The 21237-nt window shown below is 57.5% G+C and overlaps 1 protein-coding gene across 13 annotated transcripts in view; it reads left to right on the forward strand.

Annotated features, from left to right (window-relative positions):
• C25H7orf50 (chromosome 25 C7orf50 homolog) overlaps nucleotides 1–21237 on the forward strand; it is a 70916-nt gene that overhangs the window by 3505 nt on the left and 46174 nt on the right. For 3 of the 13 annotated variants that reach the window (XR_009733653.1, XM_061402421.1, XM_061402420.1), the window contains exon 2: nucleotides 11413–11556. Coding sequence is in view for 11 of the 13 variants with exons in the window: in XM_061402421.1 (XP_061258405.1) it covers nucleotides 11413–11556 (144 nt within the window). In the remaining 2 variants the exon portion in view is untranslated. The other 10 variants (XM_061402431.1, XM_061402424.1, XM_061402425.1 and 7 more) reach the window with 9 other exon arrangements.

The following is a 21237-nucleotide window of genomic DNA, read 5'->3' on the forward strand; positions in this document are numbered from 1 at the left end:
GGCCAGAGGGGAGACGGAGGCATCCCTCGACCAATAGGCGGCGCCGCCCCGGGGGTGGGACCGCGTTACCTGGGCGTCGCGTCTGCCGGAAGCCGGCGTCGACGGCCACGCGCAGGTAGGCGAGTGTGGCGCGCTGAGTGGGTGGGTGGGGGGGGTCCCCGCGTGGGCGCGGGGCCTCCGCGGCCGTTGGGAATGCGCGGGGGACCTGGCCGTCTTCCTTTCGGCGGCCTGCCGAGGGCGCGGGGACCAGGGCGCCGGCCTGGGGTCCCCTCAGCCCCCTGGTGAGTCCCGCGTGTCCGCGCGGCTCTAGTCAGAAATAGCCCAGAGCCAGGGAGGTCGCCTGAGGTGGGTGGGACGCCGGTGCTTGTGACGGTGCTTGCGATGGCGCGCGACGCGGCGGGGAGACGTGGGGCGGGGCGCGGGGCCGAGGAGGGGAGGCAAGCCCCGGGGAGGGTCCCAGCGGAGGTGGGCCGAACCCGGCCTAGGTATTTCACGCACCCTGCCGAAGGCGGCGTCGGAAACGGCCTGGAGGGGCAGGGGCGGAGAACGGTCGGAGACTTTTGAATGATCCGGGAGGAGGGGCGGCGCAGGTCCACTTCTGGGTGTGCTTCGGGAATGGGGTCAGCGGCGTTCACCGTGGGACGGCCGGGTGTTTGCGAAAGAGGATCTGTGGGTGACACCAGGGTTTTTGGCTTGAGCTGAAATCTTCATTTTATCGGATGGCCTTTGGGGGGACAGACCTTGCCAGGGAGATCAGGTTTGCGGAGGGTGATGGGCAGTGTGGATTTGACACGTCTCCTGTGAGACAGTGTGTGTGTCGGTGATCCACAAGGTTGACAGCGTGGTAGTGCGGCTCAGTGAGAAGCGTGGGCGTCATCAGCCCCCGGCTGGTATTTAAAGCCGCAGGGCTAGGTGAGATGAGGGGAGTGAGACTCAGTAGAGAAGAAAGGAGGCCTGAGCCAGGTGCCCTCGTGCATCCTCGGACAGGGAGGTGAAGAGGTGGGAGGAAGGCCAGAGAGTGTGGGGGAGGCGGGGGCGGGGGTGGGGAACGGGGAGGAAAGGGCCGTTGGGAAGAGGGGCAGGTGTGTGGCAGATGCTGCTGTGAGGTCTGGTGCCTGCAGTCAGGGTCGAACAAAGCTGTGCTGGACTTGGCCTAATCGATGAGGCCCCATTTTAATCGACGATAACTACTGCACAGGCGGAAGTCCTGCGAACTGAACTCGTCTTGGATTTGTGCAGGGAGAGGGTGTTTTAAAGGGAGGGTGGGGGGTGCAGAGGCGGCACCCGGAAGAGAGGCATGGAGCTGGAGAATTGCAGTGAGCAGACGCCTGCCCTCCCGCTCCCCCCACACACAGGTCCTGCCTTCAGATGTTGGTAGCCTCCAGTTTTCTCAGGCAGGAGCTTGTCAGGGGGGCAGAGTCACTGTAAGTAGTCACTGGTGGCCCAGCTGGTAAGAATCTGCCTGCAGTGCGGGAGACCTAGCTTCGATCCCTGGGTGGGGAAGATCACCTGGAGAAGGGAAAGGCAACCCACTCCAGTGTTCTTGCCTGGAGAATTCCATGGGCAGAGGAGACTGGCGGGCTACAGTCCGTGGGGTTGCAAAGAGTCAGACACGACTGAGTGACTAAGCACAACATAGCCCATAGTCATTGTAAAGATGTGGCCCTGAGCTGCTAGAAACTGTTTTCAAGTCTTTACAGGCCCAAGTTGAGGCCCGATGAAGGGAGGGCTCAGAGGAGGCTGGCCAGTTTGGTCGGGAGAGGCTCTTAGCAGACGGGTGTCATTACTGGTCTCAGTTAGAGCCTCTGGCCAAGCCAGGCAGCCGCCCGATGAGGGAGTGGCTGGGAGAAGAAAGCAGCGCTGCCGGTGGGGAGCTCCTGAGGGTTTTCTTGTAGAAAACAGCAGAAACAGGGTGGGGAGCGTGTGGAATCAGAGTTTTCAGATGTGAGACCTCGTCGTTGACTCTAGAAGAGAGAAGGTCAGCCCATGGGGGAGGGAATTGCTTAGTGCCACGGAGGCCCCTGGAGTCAGAGCCTGTAGAGGCTCAGGTTCTCCACTGTAGAAGGGAGAAGAGAGAGTCCGTGTGGAACTTCTGTAAGCTCAGTGAGCCATCGGGAATCAGCAGAGGAGGGGAGGGTGGGTTGGAGGACTGAGAGCCAGTGAGTTGAGAGGATGAACTGGTCATCTGGGTGCCTGGCTGCAGTCAGGAAGCAGGCTTTGCTGGGCATCCTTGGGGGCGGGTGTTTCGAATGTAACGGGAGACCGATCGGCTTGGTCCTGGGACGTCTCTGGCCAGGCAGCAGCAGGAACTGGAGTTGGGGTTCACTGGGCAGGGAGCTGAGTGTGTCTAGAGAGGCACGATTGTAATGAGGTAGGAGCGGGCACGAGAGGGGCGAGGGGCCTTAGCACGTGTAGGGATGTGTTGAGGCAGTGGACTGCAGGTCCTGCGAGGCTAGAGGGTCCCTGAGCCCCAGGGCACCCAGAGGTCCTGGCGAGAGGCGAGGTGGGCTCGCAGGGGGGATGCTCAGTTACAGGCTTTAGGTCACAGGAGCAGGGGAGTGGTTTCAGGGAGCAGAAGCTGGAGGCTGTTCGTCCTAGCGGGGCTTGGCATGGTCCGGGTCAGGTGGGTGGGAGCATGGCCGTGTCCTGGCTGCAGGAGCTGGGGCTCTGGGCGCTGGTTCCTGTGGATCCATCCCAGGGACCTCCCTGGGTCTGCCGGCTCCCATCAGAGGTGACTTAGATGCGCCAGGCAAGCGGGACGTCGGGGGCTATGAGTGATGCTTGCAGATCTTGAAAAGGGTTTTGCCTTGAGGCGGGTTTATTTTTCCAGGCCCCTGGGTCTTCTCTTCGGCGCAGCCGGGCGGCCTCAGCCTGTTGTCACTGCCCTGTCTCGTGGGTGACCACGGCCCACCAGCGCTTCGCCGTCTGCCTCCTGTTGGTCTGACCTGGCTTATCGCCTTCTGTTGGTGGGCTATTTGCTTGTTTCACTAAACACTTTTGAGCTGATATCTTAAAATGTCTTTTTTTTTTTTTTTTGGCTACTCCGAGTGTCTTGTGGGATTTTTTCTCTGACCAGAGATTGAACCCGGACCCTCAGCAGCGAAAGTGCAGAGTGCTAACCAGTGGGTCACCAGGGAATTCCCCCAAATCTCTTTTCTTTTATTGTAGAAATCGCTGGGAAAAAAAAAGGAAAAATAAGTCTTTTAATTCTATCCCCTAAAGTGCTACTGTCTGAACATATTACGTTCTGTTTTTCTCTTTTGTGCACATCTGTGCACAGTGGTTCTCATGGATGAGGGTCGTGTTGTGCACACTCTGGTTTGTGGCCCGTCCTTCCACTCTGTGTTGTGTGGTGAGCACCCCTCGAGGGAGGAAGCAGCGGATCGCGGGCGAGTTCCGTGGCTGCCAGCATCATCCGGTTCATAGTCTGCCGTTGGACACTTACCGTGTTGTCTGCTTTTTAGTGTTGGAGGTGGTATCATCCTTTATGTCGGGTCATTCTCATCCTTATATAAATCTCTGTCCATGATTATTTCATTAGGGTAAGTTCTTTTACGTGGAATTACTGGGCCAAAGCATTTGATTAAATGTTGCCAAAGATGATCAAATTACCTTGAGGATGGCTGTACCAATTTACTCCCCATCCGCAGGGCGTGGTTCATGTCCTTTTCATCATCCTCCAGCTAACACTGAGTAATATAATTTTAAAAATCTTTGTAAAAGACATTTAATCTGTCAGATTAAGTCAGTGATGTGTGCGTATGGCCCAGCAACTCGGTGGTCCTGGGCCTTCGCATAAACCGGAGGCAGCTGCTGCTCAGAGGCAAGCGGTGCCGGCTCCCCTTGCTTCTCCTGGATTTTCTGCAGGGTGGGCAGGCTGGGTGCCTTTCTTCTTCTGTGGACTCACTGATTGTCGGCCAGGCCTGTTGATCTCCCCTGAGAGGCGCGCCTCAGCGTCCTCACACGCCTGTCCTGCGGGCACAGGGCGACAGGGCTCCACACGCGTGAAGCACCTGGAGCGGGACCCAGCACGTGGGGAGCTCTGCGTCAGCGCTGGTTTTAGTGGTGACCACAAGGACGATCAGCTTTAACACCGCCCCCCCGCCCAGACCCTCCCCACCACCAGGTACAGGACATCTTACATTGGTGTTGCTCGTAGAAATTAACCCGAGTCACGGGGAGTTTTGCAGAAAGGCCTGTAAGGAGAGAACACACAATGCAGGGTCCTGGCGCGGTGGCACGGCGCCGCCAGGCCACCCACGAAGGACCTTGGCGTGGTGGCACAGCGCCGCCAGGCCACCCGCGAAGGGTCCTGGCGAGGTGGCACAGCACAGCCAGGCCACCCGTGAAGGGTCTTGGCGCAGTGGCATAGCAACACCAGGCCACCCGTGACAGTTGGTGGACAGAGTCAGGGCCAGGAGGTCCCACCTGGCGGGAGATGCGAGGAGCACCCTTGACGCTGCAGAAATGTTTGCTGGCGTGGTGGAGTGGGAGACGGGTTTTCCCCTTCATTTCAGTTCAGTCACTCAGTCGTGTCTGACTCTTTGTGACCCCATGAATCGCAGCACGCCAGGCCTCCTTGTCCATCACCAACTCCCGGAGTTCACTCAGACTCACGTCCATCGAATCAGTGATGCCATCCAGCCATCTCATCCTCTGTCGTCCCTTTCTCCTCCTGCCCCCAATCCCTGCCAGCATCAGAGTCTTTTCCAATGAGTCAACTCTTTGCATGAGGTGGCCAAATCACTGGAGTTTCAGCTTCAGCATCATTCCTTCCAAAGAAATCCCAGGTCTGATGTCCTTTAGAATGGACTGATTGGATCACCTTGCAGTCCAAGGGACTCTCAAGAGTCTTCTCCAACACCATAGTTCAAAAGCATCAATTCTTCGGCGCTCAGCCTTCTTCACAGTCCAACTCTCACATCCATACATGACCACAGGAAAAACCATAGCCTTGACTAGACGGACCTTTGTTGGTAAAGTAATGTCTCTGCTTTGGAATATGCTATCTAGGTTGGTCATAACTTTCCTTCCAAGGAGTAAGCGTCTTTTAATTTCATGGCTGCAGTCACCGTCTGCAGTGATTTTGGAGCCCAAATAAATAAAGTCTGACGCTGTTTCCCCATCTATTTCCCATGAAGTGGTGGGACCAGATGCCATGATCTTCGTTTTCTGAATGTTGAGCTCTAAGCCATCGTTTTCACTCTCCACTTTCACTGTCATCAAGAGGCTTTTTAGTTCCTCTTCACTTTCTGCCGTAAGATGACTTTCTGTCGTCTGCATATCTGAGGTGATTGACATTTCTTCCGGCAATTTTGATTCCAGCTTGTGCTTCTTCCAGCCCAGCGTTTCTCATGATGTACTCTGCATATAAGTTAAATAAGCAGGGTGACAATATACAGCCTTGACGTACTCCTTTTCCTATTTGGAAGCAGTCTGTTGTTCCATGTCCAGTCTAACTGTTGCTTCCTGACCTGCATATAGGTTTCTCAAGAGGCAGGTCAGGTGGTCTGGTATTCCCATCTGTTGAAGAATTTCCCACAGTTTACTGTGATCCACACAGTCAAAGGCTTTGGCATAGTCAATAAAGCAGAAATAGATGTTTTTCCGGAACTGTCTTGCTTTTTCCATGATCCAGCTAATGTTGGCAATTTGATCTCTGGTTCCTCTGCCTTTTCAAAAACCAGCTTGAACATCTGGAAGTTCACGGTTCAGATATTGCTGAAGCCTGGCTTGGAGAATTTTGAGCATTACTTTACTAGCGTGTGAGATGAGTGCAATTGTGCAGTAGTTTGAGCATTCTTTGGCATTGCCTTTCTTTGGGATTGGAATGAAAACTGACCTTCTCCAGTCCCGTGGCCACTGCTGAGTGTTCCAAATTTGCTGGCATATTGAGTGCAGCACTTTCACAGCATCATCTTTCAGGATTTGAAATAGCTCAACTGGAATTCTATCACCTCCACTAGCTTTGTTCGTAGTGATGCTTTCTAAGGCCCACTTGACTTCACATTCTAGGATATCTGGCTCTAGGTGAGTGATCACACCATTGTGATTATCTTGGCTGTGAAGATCTTTTCTGTACAGTTCTTCTGTGTATTCTTGTCACCTCTTCTTAATATCTTCTGCTTCTGTTAGGTCCATACCATTTCTGTCCTTTATCGAGCCCATCTTTGCATGAAACGTTCTGTTGATATCTCTAATTTTCTTAAAGAGATCTCTAGTCTTTCCCATTCTGTTGTTTTCCTCTATTTCTTTGCATTGATTGCTGAGGAAGGCTTTCTTATGTCTTCTTTATTCCCCTACAGATAGCACTGAGGCTTTATGTCTTTTCACTTACAGCAAATAACTTGGGATTAGCAGGTTTTTTAAAGTATATTCCCAGGGTGTGCGACCATTACCACAGGCTGATTTTAGGACATGTTTCTTCTCCGGACGAAGCCTGGTATCAGTGTTCACCCCCGCTGTGCCCCTCGCCCAGCCCCGAGCCCCCGTCAGTCTCTCTGTCATTTGCTTACTCTGGACACTTCACGTGCACAGAATTACGCCGTCTGGTTTTCCACGACAGGCTTCCTGCCCACGAGCCTTTCACGCTTCGTCCATGGAGCGGGTGTCCGTGCTTCTGTTCTGCTGAATCATAGCTCATCCGCCAGTTAATGGGCCATCTCGGTCGCTTCCCCGTTACGGATACTGTGACTTGGCGCTGTGGACAGCTGTGTTCAGAGTTCACGTGGGTCTGCTCGTTTCCCGGATTACGTCTGTCTGTATGTCGTCCTGGGCCCTGTGACTGTGTGACTTTTGAGGCACCGGCAGGCTGCCCCACAGAGTGGCCACGCCGCGTTCTGTGCACCAGCAGTGGCGCGGGCCGGTCTCTCATCATCGCCAACACTCCCGGGTCGTCTGATGCCGGCCGGCGTCGTGCTTATGAGGGCTGTCTTTGGATTTGGGCTTCCCTAATGAGGACCAGTGCTGAGCTCCTTCATGGCTCCCTGTCCAGTTGTGTCTCTTCTTTGGGGAATTATCTGTTCCAGTCCTTTGTCCATTTTTAAAGTGGGTTGTCAGCCTTTTTTATGGAGTTATGAGTTTTTCATTCATTCTGGATACAAGTCTCTTGTCAGATATGAATTGCAAACATCTTCAGTTCTGTTGGTTGTCTTTTTACTTTCTGGCTGACATCATTTATAGCACAAAATTTTCAATTCTGACACATTCGGTTTATCTTTTTTCTTCTGCTGTGTTTTTGGTGTCACGATGAAGAAACTGTTGCCTAATCCAAGGTTAACTTTGGCGTGTGTGTGTGCTAAGTCACTTTAGTCGTGTCTGATTCTTTTCGACCCCATGGACTGTAGCCCACCAGGCAGGAACACTGGAATGGGTTATCATGCCCTCCTCCCGGGGATCTTCCTGACCTAGTCATCGAACCTGTGTCTCTTACGTCTCCTGCAGCGGCCGGTGGGGTCTTTACCAGTAGTGCCACCCGTGAAGTTTTACTTCTGTGTTTTCTGAGAGTTTTGTAGTTTTCGCTCTACATTTAGGTTTTGATCCATTGTGAGTAATGATTTCTATATGGCGTGAGGTAGGGGTCCCGTTTCATTCTACATGTGGCTGTCCAGAAGTCCCAGTGCCCCTTGTGGAAGAGATTGTTCTTCCCACTGAATCATTGTGGCCCCTTGTTGACCATAAATGTAAGAAAATGTCATTTCCTACAGCAAATATTCCTTGTCTCAAAGGTCTGCATCACCATCTCTTGGGACTATTAAAAGAAACCTTTATATAGTATGGAAAAGACTTTTCTCCCCATTTTTAGCAAGTAGACTTAGTGATTAAGCTTTTTAATGATAGCTCAGAATGAATGCAGATCTAACGTAGCTTACATGGTAACCGGCGTGTAAACATTTGCTAAACTTCTCTTGCTTCTCCAGCAAGGTAATTGGCTGGCAGAGCCCTTTGTCTTTTCAAAACCCTGGGTCAACAGTCTCATTCTTTCAAGGTTTCTTCTTACACTAATTGGAGCTTGTAGCCTCTGGCTTGGGGTCCTTTCCTAAGATAAGGGTGAGCGTTGCGCCTGCAGTTTTCGACTGCACGGGGGTGAGATCCTCTTGGTGTGCTGGAGCCATCGTGGGCCCCAGGGGGCAGAGGGCCCGCTGCCCTGGCTCCGTGTTCTCTCGCCTGTGGCCTCTGATTGTCTGGCTTGGTTGTGGGTGCAGCTTGGTACCATGGTTCACCTCTCACTTTCCTCTCCAGACGTGGAATCTTAAGGTGCTCTGGCTGTTTTTCAGAGAGAGTGGTTTCTGGGTCCTTTCTGTTACAGTCACCCTTTTCGTAATCGCCGCTTTCTGTAGCCCTTTCCTTCATCCTCGTTTCCTGACCTGTTTGTCTCTCCATGAGAACGTGCGCGCTCAGGAGCGGGTCCTCTGGGCCGCATGGTCCAGTCTGGAGCAGCCCCTGCACCTGGTCGGCACCTGTGTGGGGAGACAGTGACTGGCCAGCAGCGGGGGGCGGCGCCTGCCCGGGGGGCTGCTGGTGACCTGGGCGCGTCCTCCCTGCTGACATCCTGGTGGCATCTGTCCATCCGCGCCGCGCTGAGTCTGCAGTGAGACTTATGCCTTGGGCGGGGCAGGGCAGGCAGGTGGCCCCTCGGGTGGCGCCTGGCCCCGGGCCTGGGCATGTTGCAAGTGCCCCCTCTGTCCATGTGGCCCCTCAGAGAGGCCCCTGCCGCCATCTGAGTCTGCTGCCTTTCCTGGCACCTGCTCACCCCACCCACTGTGCTTTCTTTGCAGCGTTTGTCTCTGTAAAAGCATTGACTCGTTCACTCCAGTGGGCCTGGACTTCACACTCAAAGGGAAGCTTCTCGATCAAGGCTCTTACTTCCCTTGCTCTTTGCTCTGTGTTCAGCCTCCAGCAGCGCCTGGCACAGAACCAGCCCTCGATAAACACTTGTGGAATGAGTGAGTTACGTGTTTGAGCCCCCGTGCGGGAGTCCAAAGTGTATTCTGGTGTCCGAGGGAGAAGGCGATGGTTTGCGTCTGTTCCGTGCAGGTAGATGTCCGCAATGAGCGTACCTCTATTACAGAGACACAGTGTACGCGTCGTGTGTGTAAGATGATGTACGTGTCACGTGCACGTCTATGTAATAACACACACACACGTAAAGATACACATATAAATGAAGCCAGGGGTGAGTTTAGAATGAATAATACAAAATACATTCTTGTAGTTTGTTAGAATAAAAGTTGATTCTAGTGGGACTTGTAGATAGAGTTTTAAAGGACTGGTATTTTTTTTTTAGATGAAGTTTTTCAAGTGTAAAACCTTGATAAAAAGCAAAATAAAACTGAGCTGCAGGGGTCCGGGAAAGCCCCTTGCAGCCCACCCCAGGTATAAAGGTGGAGGTTGGTGTATGCGTCAGGCATTTGCCTGTGAGTCCGTGTGTGGCTTTCCCTGTTGTTTTCTCAAACACGTGATTAGACCGTCCTGGCGTTCTGTCCCACTTGCGTCTGTAGCACTGCTGATGGGCTTCGGTTATTGGGAGGGATTCCCTCTCCTGGTTTCTGCTGAACTACTCATCCCTGCTTGATCAGTGTGTGAGGAGGAGCGTGTGTGTGTGTGTGTGTGTGTGGTGTGTGTGCTTTGCACCAGGTCTGTGTGTGTGTGTGTCTGTGTGTGTCAGTGTGTGTGGTTTGCACCAGCTCTGTGTGTGTGTATCTGTGTGTGTGTATCTGTATGTGTGGTTTGCACCAGCTCTGTGTGTGTGTGTCTGTGTGTGTGTGTATGTGTGTGTCTGCATTTGTGTCTGTGTGTGTGTGGTTTGCACCAGCTCTGTGTGTATGTGTGTCTGTGTGTGTGTGTCTGCGTGTGTGTCTGTGTGTGTGTGGTTTGCACCAGCTCTGTGTGTGTGTGTGTCTGTGTGTGTGTGTGTCTGCGTGTGTGTGTTTCTGTGTGTGTGGTTTGCACCTGCTCTGTGTGTGTCTGTGTGTCTGTGTGTGTGTCTGTGTGTGTGGTTTGCACCAGCTCTGTGTGTGGGTGTGTATCTGTGTGTATGTATCTGTGTGTGGTTTGCACCAGCTCTGTGTGTGTCTGTGTGTCTGTGTGTGTGTCTGTGTGTGTGTGTCTGCCTGTGTGTGTGGTTTGCACCAGCTCTGTGTGTGTATGTGTGTCTGTGTGTGTGTCTCTGTGTGTGGTTTGCACCAGCTCTGTGTGTGGGTATCTGTGTGTGTGTATCTGTGTGTGGTTTGCACCAGCTCTGTGTGTGTATGTGTGTCTGTGTGTGTGGTTTGCACCAGCTCTGTGTGTGTGTGTGTCTGTGTGTGTGTGGTTTGCACCAGCTGCCCAAGGCCTCCACCCCAGCACCTTGTAGCCTGCATGGCAGGATGCTCACGGCGTAGCTGCTGCAGCTCAGAGACCGTCCTGTTTCCAGCCCCTGTTGGGCACCACCTGCAGGGGCAGCAGGTGGGGTGGGGGTGGGAGGAGCAGGTCATTTTCTGCGTCTGGCCCGGGGTGGGCTGGGCCTTGTGGAAGGCCTTCTAGACCCCGCCCCTCGGAGGTCCCTGCAGCCGACGCCCCTCAGGTGGGAGGTGCTCCCTGCGCCTGCCCCGCTCCTCCAGGCTCTGGACCTCCGTGGTCTTCCTCGCTCTCTCAGTGTCTGGTCCCACAAGGAAAGCTGGTTCTGGAGTTCACGGGCGTTCTTCTGTCCGTACGAGGAGCTTGAGGTAGCCCTGCGCTCGAGGAGACAGAGCAGGCCTTCTCAGACCCATGTTGGTCCTTCACAGAGGCCCGTTGGGGCTGCTTCCACCGCCATGGAGGTCACCCTGAGTCGTCCGGCCACCTCCAGCCGCGGGTGACCGAGGCCCGAGGGGCTGCCCGACGGCCGCCTCCAGCCGCGGGTGACCGAGGCCCGACGGTCGCCGCCAGCCTGTGGGGCAGCAGCTTCCCCTGGGGGAGTGTGAGCTGACCTTGACAGTAGAAAGCGGGAGTGACGCGAAGGTCATTAATTAGCGAATAGACCAGTGTTCGCAAGTTTTGGAAAATTTGCATCCTGCCACTAAAAAGGATATTTCTTTTCCTATTTTGGGGGGTGGGGGTGGCACTGCATGGCTTGAGGGCTCTTAGTTTGCCGACCAGGGATCAAACCTGTGCCCCAGAGCGGAAGCATGCATGGCGTCTCAGCCACCGCACACCAGGGATGTCCCTTCGTTTACTCTTAGAAGCCTGCGTTCGTGTCGTGACGGGAGCTGTGTTACATAAACACTCAGAAAAACTGGACACACTGTAAGCTGTCCCCAGGCCATGAAGAGGGGGTTTGGCTTTGTAAAAATGACGGCGTATTTCCCATACTTCCTGAACTAACTCCGTATTTCTTTTATAACACCCTGTTCTCTCTGTTAATGAGAATTTTTATTTCCTGTGTCTTTACAGTTTGTCTGTTGCAAGATGGCAAAACAGAAGAGAAAAGAGAGCGAAGTGGCAGAGAAGAAGAGCAAAAAACTGAAGAAGGTGTCGGCTGTAGAGATGCCAGCGGCATGCGCGGCCCCGCCGGGCACCGGGACTGCCCCTGCCGAGGTAGGTGAGGTGGGCACGCTGGCCTCGCCTGTCTCCGGACCTGGGAGGGCACTTGGTGGTCGTGTGGCTGGTGTCGGGGTGGACAGTCCCCGGCAGACATGCACAGTGCAGACACAGCCATGGGATAGGTCAGAGCCGCAGGAAACTGCAGGTTAGAGCCACAGAGCTGCCCTTTTCAGCCTCTAGACCTTGGGGTGCTGGGGGTGCCAGTGTGATGGGGTTCCAGTGGCCCGGCGGGGTACCGGGTGGTGAGGCTGCATGCAGCTGGGCCTTGAGGCCCTCGCACGGGGAGGGGCCCTGGCCTGGGGGGTCTGTGTTTGTTTAGAGGTTACATCTAAACGTGTTCTGAATCCGATCAGGAACGTGTCTCGTCTAAAGCTGCTGCCGCCGCCACCAGGCTCTGAGTGTAACTTTTCTCTGTGCCGAGCTGACTCTGACCCAGTGTGTTGTTGATCAGACGGCATCAGTTGTCACAGGTCCTGAGGAGTCATTCGACAGCAAGTGACAGTTGATGGACACACCTCTCTCTCGCCCGCGTGGCAGGTGAACGTGCCTACGGGGGCGGGCCTGAGCAGCCTCCGGCCCTTGGGTCACCTGTGAGAGCGCCCAGGGACCACAAGGAGGGCAGCGTCGTCGGCGCCGCCCCACGACGTGTCGGGTGATTTGGGGCCATGGTCAGACCTCCCTGTGAGGATCTGCTCTTAATCAGCCACTTGAGTGGGGCTAGTCTGGTCTTTCTGGGAGAACGCGATGGAAGCCCAACCTGGCGGGTGGGGGGCTTGCTGGGCTCGCTCACTCTGGGGAGCTGTGTCTCCAGCTCTGTCTCTGTTTCGAGCCTGGGCCGTGTGCAAGGCTGGAAGTCTGGGCGCGCAGCTGGCCTGCGTGTGCAGTGAGGCCGGCAGCGCCGTGTGGGGCGGGGCTCATGCAGGACTGTCGGGACCCCAGGGCGCTGTCCTCTGGGCAGCTCTGTGTCCTGGGGAGGCACGCCCGCGCCCCCCTCCACGGTGGGTGGGCAGGCGCAGGTGCTGAGGGAGGGACCCCTGGGTCGGGGTCGTCTCAGCTGTCGCTGCCCTGAGTCAAGGTGAAAGCCAGGCCAGCCCTGGGGACCCACCGTCCCGGGTGCCCCTTTCCTGCCTTCTCCTTGGTGCCCACCTGGCCAGGCGCCCCCGTGCCCACAGGCTGTGCTGAGCTGGCGGGCCGCGTCCCCGGCCCTGTGTGTGCTCCTGCCTGGGCTCGCGGCCAGCCGTGTCCCCAGGCCCGTCCTTGTCGTCCTCGCCTTCTCTGCCGCTGGGGCCCAGTTTCTTCAGTGCTTCTTGGTGTCCAGACCCCCGATGGAGACTGGGCTTTTCCAGCTATTCCAGCTGCCGTTCAGGGTCCGGCCCCGAATCCCTGCAGAAACTCAGGACACGTGGATTTCTCCGGCCTGTTCCAGGATACAGTGCTGCTGTTTCTAGTCTCTGAAATGAGCACCACACTGCCGTGCTTGTGACGTGTGATTGTGTTGAGATTTCCCGCTCTTGGTGTCCCTGCTTGCCGGCTGCTCATCCCTAGCAGCACCGCGGAGCCGCCGGGTTTGTGGTGAATATGCATGTGTGGTACATCGCTCAGTCGCGTCCAGCTCTGCGGCCCCGTGGACTGCAGCCCGCCGTGGGATTCTCCAGGCAAGAACACTGGCGTGGGTTGCCGTGCCCTCCTCCAGGGGATCTTCTCACCCAGAGATCAAACCTGCATTTCTTGCACTTCCTGTATTGGCAGACAGGTTCTTTACCGCTAAGTATGGCACAGTTTACAAGTTCTGCCTAAGACCAATAAGGATCCTTAAATTCAGGTGATTTTTTAAAAAGTGATCATTTTTTTGTTATTTAAGTGCTTGTTGATTGAAAGATTTGGAAAACAAAAGCAGGGAGAAGCTGGCGTTTCCCTCCCGGCAGCTGAGTGCGGTCCCGTGGGGCCGTGCTCTGCAGCTTCCTCGTTGGCCCCGGGGGCGCTGGGGAGGGGGTGTCTCCGGCAGCCCCTCGCCCCGCCCCGCCCGGCTCCGGGCTGGTCTCCAGGGTCATCCTCTGAGGAGACGGATGCTGCTTCCATGAGACCACATCCTGGTTCTGCTCATCAAAATGCTTCTTCACCCGCTGGGCCTCTGGTTCTCGTGGGAAGCCGGGGAGCCGCCGGGCCCCGCCTTTTTAAAGGAGGGACCCCTCCATCTGCACGGGGTGGGTGATGGGAGCCTGTGGAAAAGTACTGCCCCGCCCGCCCCTGCTGGGAGCCCGAGGAGCTGCTGTGCTCCCGAAAGTGCCTTCCGGGGACCCACGGGTGCCTGTGCAGTCACTTCCCACAGCATGGCCCCTGAGCTCCCGCCGGGAGGGCTGAGGGTCCCCAGGGGGGTGCCCCGCAGCAGGGCCAGGGGTACCTGGCTCGGGCCGTCCCTGGCGCGTCCCTTTCTCTGTCCCCACTGCCCTGCTGTGTCGGTCCACAGTGCGTGGCGTCTCTGCAGCTGGGCCCGTCCGCTTCTCAGTCCCGGTCGGCACAGGTCACCATATTGACCCAGGGCATAGGGGAGCAGGGCCCATGGCCACGAGTGCCCCCCACCCCTGTGCTGGGTCTGCCGGCCATGTGGCTGGCTGCTTCTGTCGGGTGGGGCCCTGCCCTGCCCTGCCCTGTCCCAGCCACTTCCTGGTCCTCCTGGAGGGGCTCGTGATGTAGATGCTTCGCGGGTCTTTCTGTTTCAAGGGTGGTGCTTGAGTCATGGGTCCTGGGGTTGGTCCATCTGCCCTTCTCATAGCTTCTTAACTCTCCCTGTGAGCTGGGCGGATAGCCCCTTCCAGACGGTGCTCCGGCTTGACAGGCAGGAGGACGTGTCCAGGCAGCATGACATGCGTGGAGGTGAGGGGTCTCCAGGCCACGGCTCCCCCACCCTGGGGAGATACCAGCGCAGACACTGAGCCACATGGCTGGGGCGAGACGCCCCAGGGCAGCTGTCGCCCTGGAGCCAGTACCGGCCTGCCACCAGGGTCGCGGGCACCTAAGCTGAGCTGGCCGCCCCGCGCCACTGTCTCGACAGGCTGCCTGGGGATGGGGTCAGGGGCCCTGTGGGCTGTCAGCCCAGCCCTCTGCTCTTATCTCACTAAGACTAGTTCTTGATGTTTGCAAAGCCTGTTTCCATTGACAGAAGCGCCTTGACCTTGGGTTCTTGGGGCCTGAGGTGCCAGGGCAGAGGTGTGAGGCGTTGCTGGTCTCACAAGGGGGCTGGCCGGAGAGGCTGGGTCCTGGGTACGGTCCCCAGGTGGCTGGGGCGGGGAGAGGCCTCACCGGGGTCCCCGACTGAAGCGGCACTGCGCCCCACCCCCACCCCCGCTCTGGGCAGTGCCGTGTGGGTGGTGTGTTGACCCGCTGGCCCTCTGCCCACGTGGCCGTCGGGGGTGGGGAGGCCCACCTGTGCTCCGAGCACGGTCCGTGCGCCCCCAAGCCCGGGCCCCCGTGTCCTCACGGGCCCCGCTGACCGGTGATGGGGCAGCGGGCTCCTGTGACCTCCCGTGTGCCTGGGGGGACGGAGGCAAAGTGGGGCCTCTTGGCTCCTTCCTTTTAACTTGGAAGAATCGGACAGGAATTCTGTGGGCATGAAGCCCACATGTGCTTCATAAAACCATCAAGTGAGGCTGTGAACTTCCTGGCCTTGAGAATTTGCTCAGTAAAGTGACTTCATACCAATGGTATTTGCCTCAAGAAACGTCACTGGTCTGGCAGCGGACTTGTGGTGGTTGTCAAGTGCGGGTGAGGGGTTGCCGGTCTGTTTTCTTAGCAGCAGCTCCCTCTCCCACTGTTCTCGTCTCCTGCTCTGTGAGCACAGAGCGCTCGGTGGTCAGCCGCGGGGGGCTGCAAACCGTGGGCTTCCAGAGCTGAGAGGGTTGCGGGCCTCGGATCCTGAGGGCAGAGACCCTGAGGGCGGCCCCTGCCCCGGCCCCCTTGCCCCTGAACTCACCGCACACTGTGTGACCGCTTCACACCGAGGTCTCGACACTTGGACTGTGGCCAGTTCGGGGCTGTTCTGGATGTGCTGTGTGCAGGGGCCTCTGTTTCTCTTTTTCCTGGTGGATTCGTAGGACTGGGAGCATCTCCGGAAGCGTGTGTTACGAGTCTGTGCGGCTGCCAGTCGTGGGAGAGTCTCCGAGTGCTGTGTGCTCGCCAGTGCTTGCCGTGTCCACCGCGTTTGCAGTCTTGGCCTCTCTTGGGGGTGTGGTTGTGTCTTACTGTGTGTGTAGGCTTTTTTTAAAGCAGCTTTATTGGGGTATTGACAGAGTAGACTGCAGATTTCTTTATTTTTGAATCTTACTGAGGTATGGTTCATTTACAGTGTATTCAGTTCTGCTTTACAGCGAAGTGGCTGAGTTGGGCGTACACATGTCTCCCCTCTCCCCTCCTTCCCCATCGTGGTTTATCGCAGGACAGTGACTGGGGCTCCCGTGCTGCCTGTGCAGCGGGGTCCTGTTGTCTGTCCAGCCCCGTGGGAGCCTGCAGGCCCCAGCCCGGCCGGCCCTCCCGCCAGCCCCTTGGCGCCGCAGGTCTGCTCTCTCTGTCTGTGAGTCTCTCTGTTTCACAGCGAAGTCTGTGTCGTGTTTTAGGCCCGCGTGGGAGTGATGTGTGTGGTGCTTGTCTCTCTGACCTCGCTGGATACGGTGATGTCTAGGCCCAGCCGTGTTACTGCCAGTGGGGTCGTTCATTCTTTTATGGCTGAGTGGTATTCCACTGTGGCGCCCGTGGTAAAGAATATGCCTGCCAGTGCAGGTTCTATCCCTGGGTTGGGAAAGTCCCCTGGAGAAGGAAACGGCAGCCCACTCCAGTATTCTTGCCTGGAGAATCCCATGGACAGAGGAGCCTGGCGGGCTGCAGCCCGTGGGGTCGCAGAGCCGGGCGCGCCTGAGTGAGGACGCAGTGTCCGTGTGTGTCCGTGCCGCGCCGTCTCTGTCCGTTCATCTTCTGGTGGACGTTAAAGTCAGCTCCTTGTCTTGGCTGCTGTGAACAGCGCTGCAGTGGACACTGGGGTGCCTGTATCTTTTCAGATTAGTTTTTTCCAGGCACACGCCCAGGCGTGGACTTGCTGGATCAAACCACAGCTCTGAGTTTAGTGTAAGGACCCTCCACGCTGTTCTCTGTGGGGGCTGCTCCAGGCTACACTCCCGCCGTGTAGGAGGGCTCCCTCTTGTCCACACCCGCTCCAGCACTTGCTGTTCCTGGACTTGTCGACGGCAGCCGTTCTGACCAGTGTGCGCTGGTGCCTCAGCCGTCTGAGGTCGCGTCGGAAGCTGCAGACACTGGGGGCACGAGTGCTCTGTACCCAGTGCCCCTGTTGATAACGGGCTGTGGCGTCACACCCAGGAGTGGCGTCAGTGCCGCCCATGAGCGTGCTCAGACGCCACCAGCTGTGCACGCGCGTATGCGTGTGTTTCTGTGCAATGTGACCGCAGGTGTCACAACCCAGCCCTGCTGTGACCAGCGGCTCCCAGGGCCACAGGGAAGCTTGTCTGGAGTCCTGGCTTTCACTGGTGCAGTGCTGGGAGCATCCACGAGTGCGTGTTCCTGTCTCGGGGGAAACACCTGGATGTGACCGCCGGTCGTGTGGGTCACGCATGTGCAGCTGTCCAGGCTGCTGCCCCCTCCACGCCCCTGTCGTCCATCGTTGGCGGGGGGCTTGGGCCGGCTTCTCCGCGTCTTCCAGCGTTTGCTGTCTCGCGGTGCTCACGTTGATGAGGATGGCCTGACTTGTCCCAGGAGCGGGCGGACTCTTGCTTTCCAGGCTTGGAGAAACGAGTGCTGTTGTCTTTATTAACCCTTGGAACTGCCGGGCAGGTGTGTGACGCACCTTCCTGGCCTGCTGGCAGCGCCATCTGCTGCGTCCACGCTAGACGCGGCCCTTGCCCCGCCTGCAGTGTGATTGCGGGCCCTTTTCCAGGACGTCTTCGGGGCTGCGCCCAGGGCCCGCGGTCTGTTGGGCTGGCTGTGAGCTGTGGGCCTGCGTCTCTGAATGGGCTCTCTCGGTCTGTTGTTGCCTCTGGGCCTTGGGGTGGAGCTGGAAGCCGCCCAGTGCCCCCAGCCCTGGGCCCTCTGCCCTTCTTCCCAGCCCCACGCCCGCCATCCCCACGTGGTGTCTAAAGCTCGAATTGCCGCCCCGTCAGCAGAGCTGTGTGTGTGAGCTCTGCTTCCTCGTGGTCAACAGAAAATAACTTAGCAAAATGTAATTTAAAAAAGCAGTGTTTATTATTTTTCCTGAGTTATACATGGACAAATGGATAAAACAGAAAAAGGAAATAGGACCATGCAGAAGCAGCCAGGCAGGAGCCGTGCCAGCCCACGGGGACTGCGGCTGGCACCGGGGTGGGTACGACGCCCTGCGTGGACGCTCTATCTTTTCCGTGTGTGAGGCGCCACGCCAGCCCTGGGCGGTACCACACCTTCCAGGTTTCCTAGTGCGATTAGGTGAGAAGGTCACGCGTGGTTGTTGCAATTTCACTTCCTCTGCTTCCTGCCTTGAGCGGCTCCTGGCTTCTTTCTTGCGAGCTGCCTGGGTGTTTTTACCGGCTCTGTTGCACAGCTCACCGTCTCCGTATAGATTTGAGAAAACATCTCTGCTGAGAGTGCTTTGTCCTAACAGTTCAGATATTTTTCCAGCTAAGTTATTTGTATGGCTTTGAGCCTTAGACAGCCCTGCGGCCAGCTGCCCAGCCTCCCCGACGTGTGCTGGCCCTCTGGTGCCCGGGTCAGTATGGGAAGGGGGTTCTCCCGTGAGCACCGGCTGCTCGCTTGCTGTAAGACCTGGAGGACCCTGATCCCCAGCCCCAGCACCGGACCGTGGCCTGTTCTGTCCCCTCCAGCAGCCTGTGTCCGGGACCAGTGTACCTGAGACCCGGCTCCTCACCACTGCTGTTCACTGGGTTCAGCTTCCCGCAGACCAGGCTGGGGGCTGCCTGGAGGGGCTTCGCGGGGGCGCCTGAGTGAGCAGCTTGGCCTCCGGGCCTGTTCCCTTCTCCCCAGAGCAGCCTCTCTGCCGCCGCCACACCATCTTCCCTGCGGTGGAGGGCGTCCTGGGTCTGGCCACTCCCGCCCAGCCTGTGCATCCGCCGCCTTTCCCACTGACCACACGGCTCCCGACTTTGGTCCGTCCGCGGTCCCAGCCCTGCTCCCTGCAGTGTGAGCAGAACCCAGCCTGAGCCTAAAAGGTTCCAGCCTCCGTCTGCCTGCCCCTCCAGCCGCGGGTGGCCAAGACTGGGCCCAGAGCTGTCCCCTCCCCCAGCTCAGACCTGGGACACGGAGGGGCTCGAGGGACCTGGGGGCTTCTCCTGGGGGGTCCAGATCACCCGCTGGTGCCCAGAGGCGCCTCAGGGCCTGGCCCCATCCGTCCCTGCAGGCCCACTTCCCCCTCATCACCCCTGCGTCTCAGGACGTGGGGAGCAGAGCCCCTCGTCCCAGGAGGGGCTGCTGTGTCTGCCTTCTGAATAAACAGCATCAGAATCATCAAGGCAAGTTTCAAAGGGCCCAGTTCTGCCCTTCTGCCCCTACGCTTCCCCTCTCGGTCCCTCCGAGGTGCATCTGACAGGCTGTGTATCCTGTCCTTTCTGACATCGCCCTTGATGTAACCTTTAAAGGCAAAGCCCCCCCGCTTTATCGGCCCACTGGGCCTGGCCCGCTCCCATCCCCATGCGGACGCTGTGGCCGTGAGGCGTGCAGAACGCACACCGGCTACCTTGCCTCAGGAGGGCCCCTCCCTGTGCCACGCTCCTGGAGGCCCCGGCCTGTCCCCCACCCTCAGCCCGGGGCCCACTTTCCTGGGGTCTGCCGTGCCCGGGCTTTGGGAGGGGGCCGCAGTCCCTTCCTGAACTTGGACGTCACCATGACCCCCGGCCATCTGTGAACTGGGGTTTTTAAAGCTTCAGGGGAGCTGTGCTCAAGGGTGCTTGTTTGGGACGTGGTGTGTCACCACGCCTGCCCCCGGTGTGTGCAGAGCAGAACGTGGGGGCAGGGGAACACCCCATCCTGTTGTCTCTGCCAAGACCACCTCCACGTCCCCGCTCGTGGGAGCCCCTTGGCTTATTGTTCTCGAGAGTTGACGCCACGTTTGTTTCAGGAAGCTAGCTCCATCAGAAGGGTCACTCCTAACTGTAGAATGTTACTCAGTGGCCCATCAGATAATGCACTCGAGAAAGTTCTCTAATTTTGGGTCTGAAATGCCAGAATGGACACATGAGGCCCAATATTTGTTCAGTCTTTCAAAAGTATTTTTGCAGTGGAATGAAAAGAGCTCCCAGGACGGAGCGCTCACAGCTGGGAAAACAGTTGCTGCTTTGAAGACGGTTTTCCCAGGCACAGGGCTCACGTCTCCCGCTGCGAGGGGCAGAGATGGCGTCTGGTGTCAGCGGAGGGCTCCTGGCCGAGGCCAGACTGTCTGAGCTGGGCCGCCCCGGGGAGCACGCCTTGAGGAACTTGGAGGAGCTCGTCCCACAGATGCACACCTGAGGCAGCAGGACGCACCTGCACGTCCCCGAGGCCCCAGCCTCCAGGTGTCAACCCACTGAGCTTTTGCTCAGAAGCCACATGTTAGAAGGCAAGTGGGGTTGAGGTCTTGGCTCCCAGTGACCTCTGCCTCTGCCTTTGAGTCCCAAGCCTTTCCTGGCCCGGCCTGTTCTTCAGGGCTGAGCACGGTGGCCACCAAAGTCGGACACCTCCACCCAGCAGCCCTCCTGGCCTGGAGGCGCAAGGCAGCTGGAGCCAGGCTGCACCTGCTGCAGGGCAGGGCAGAGTGCGTGACGGGTGTTCCTAGGTCTGCGGTGTGTGTCTCAGTGCCAGGACCCGGGGCTCAGCACGCAGGACACAGACTAAGGCTAAGGACAGACGTGTGTCAGGGTACAGGCTGACTGCTGTGACACAGAGCCCCCACAATACAGAGCCTGAACTAGAAGCGGGCTCTCATAGCAGAGGGGACGGCTCCGGGACGCCTGCAGTGGCTCCCCCGGCCGCTCAGGCCGGAAGGCTGTCCCTTTTGGCATCTTGACCTGGTTCTCCCTCCCCAACCCCGGCCCCCGGCTGCTGCTTTTTTTTTTTTAAGATCTTTTTGGATGGGGACCACTTTATTTTTCGGAGAAGGCAATGGCACCCCACTCCAGCACTCTTGCCTGGAGAATCCCATGGACGGAGGAGCCTGGTAGGCTGCAGTCCATGGGGTCGCGAGGTCCGACTCCACTTCACTTTTCACTTTCATGCACTGGAGAAGGCAATGGCAACCCACTCCAGTGTTCTTGCCTGGGGAATCCCAGGGACGGGGGAGCCTGGTGGGCTGCCATCTATGGGGTCGCACAGAGTCAGACACGACTGAAGCGACTTAGCAGCACTTTATTTTTAAGTCTTTATTGAATTTGTTATGATGGTGCTTCTGCTTCTGTTTTTTTGGCCACGAGGCATGCAGGGTGATAGTTCCCCAACCAGGGATCGAACCTGACCCTCCAGCCCCCATCAGGAGCACAGAGTCTTAACCACTGGGCGGCCAGGGAAGTCTCCTCCCGCTTCCCACCACTGCTTTTGGAAAACTATTCATGGGCGTTTCCCAGCCAGACCCTGGGTTGGCGAGGACCCTGGCGGATCCCGCTCTGTCACTCTCCTCCGCTCCCTCAGGCTTCTGGGGACATTGGTCTGGAAGGC

Source organism: Bos javanicus, chromosome 25 (genome assembly GCF_032452875.1).
Source record: "Bos javanicus breed banteng chromosome 25, ARS-OSU_banteng_1.0, whole genome shotgun sequence".
NCBI lineage: Eukaryota > Metazoa > Chordata > Mammalia > Artiodactyla > Bovidae > Bos > Bos javanicus.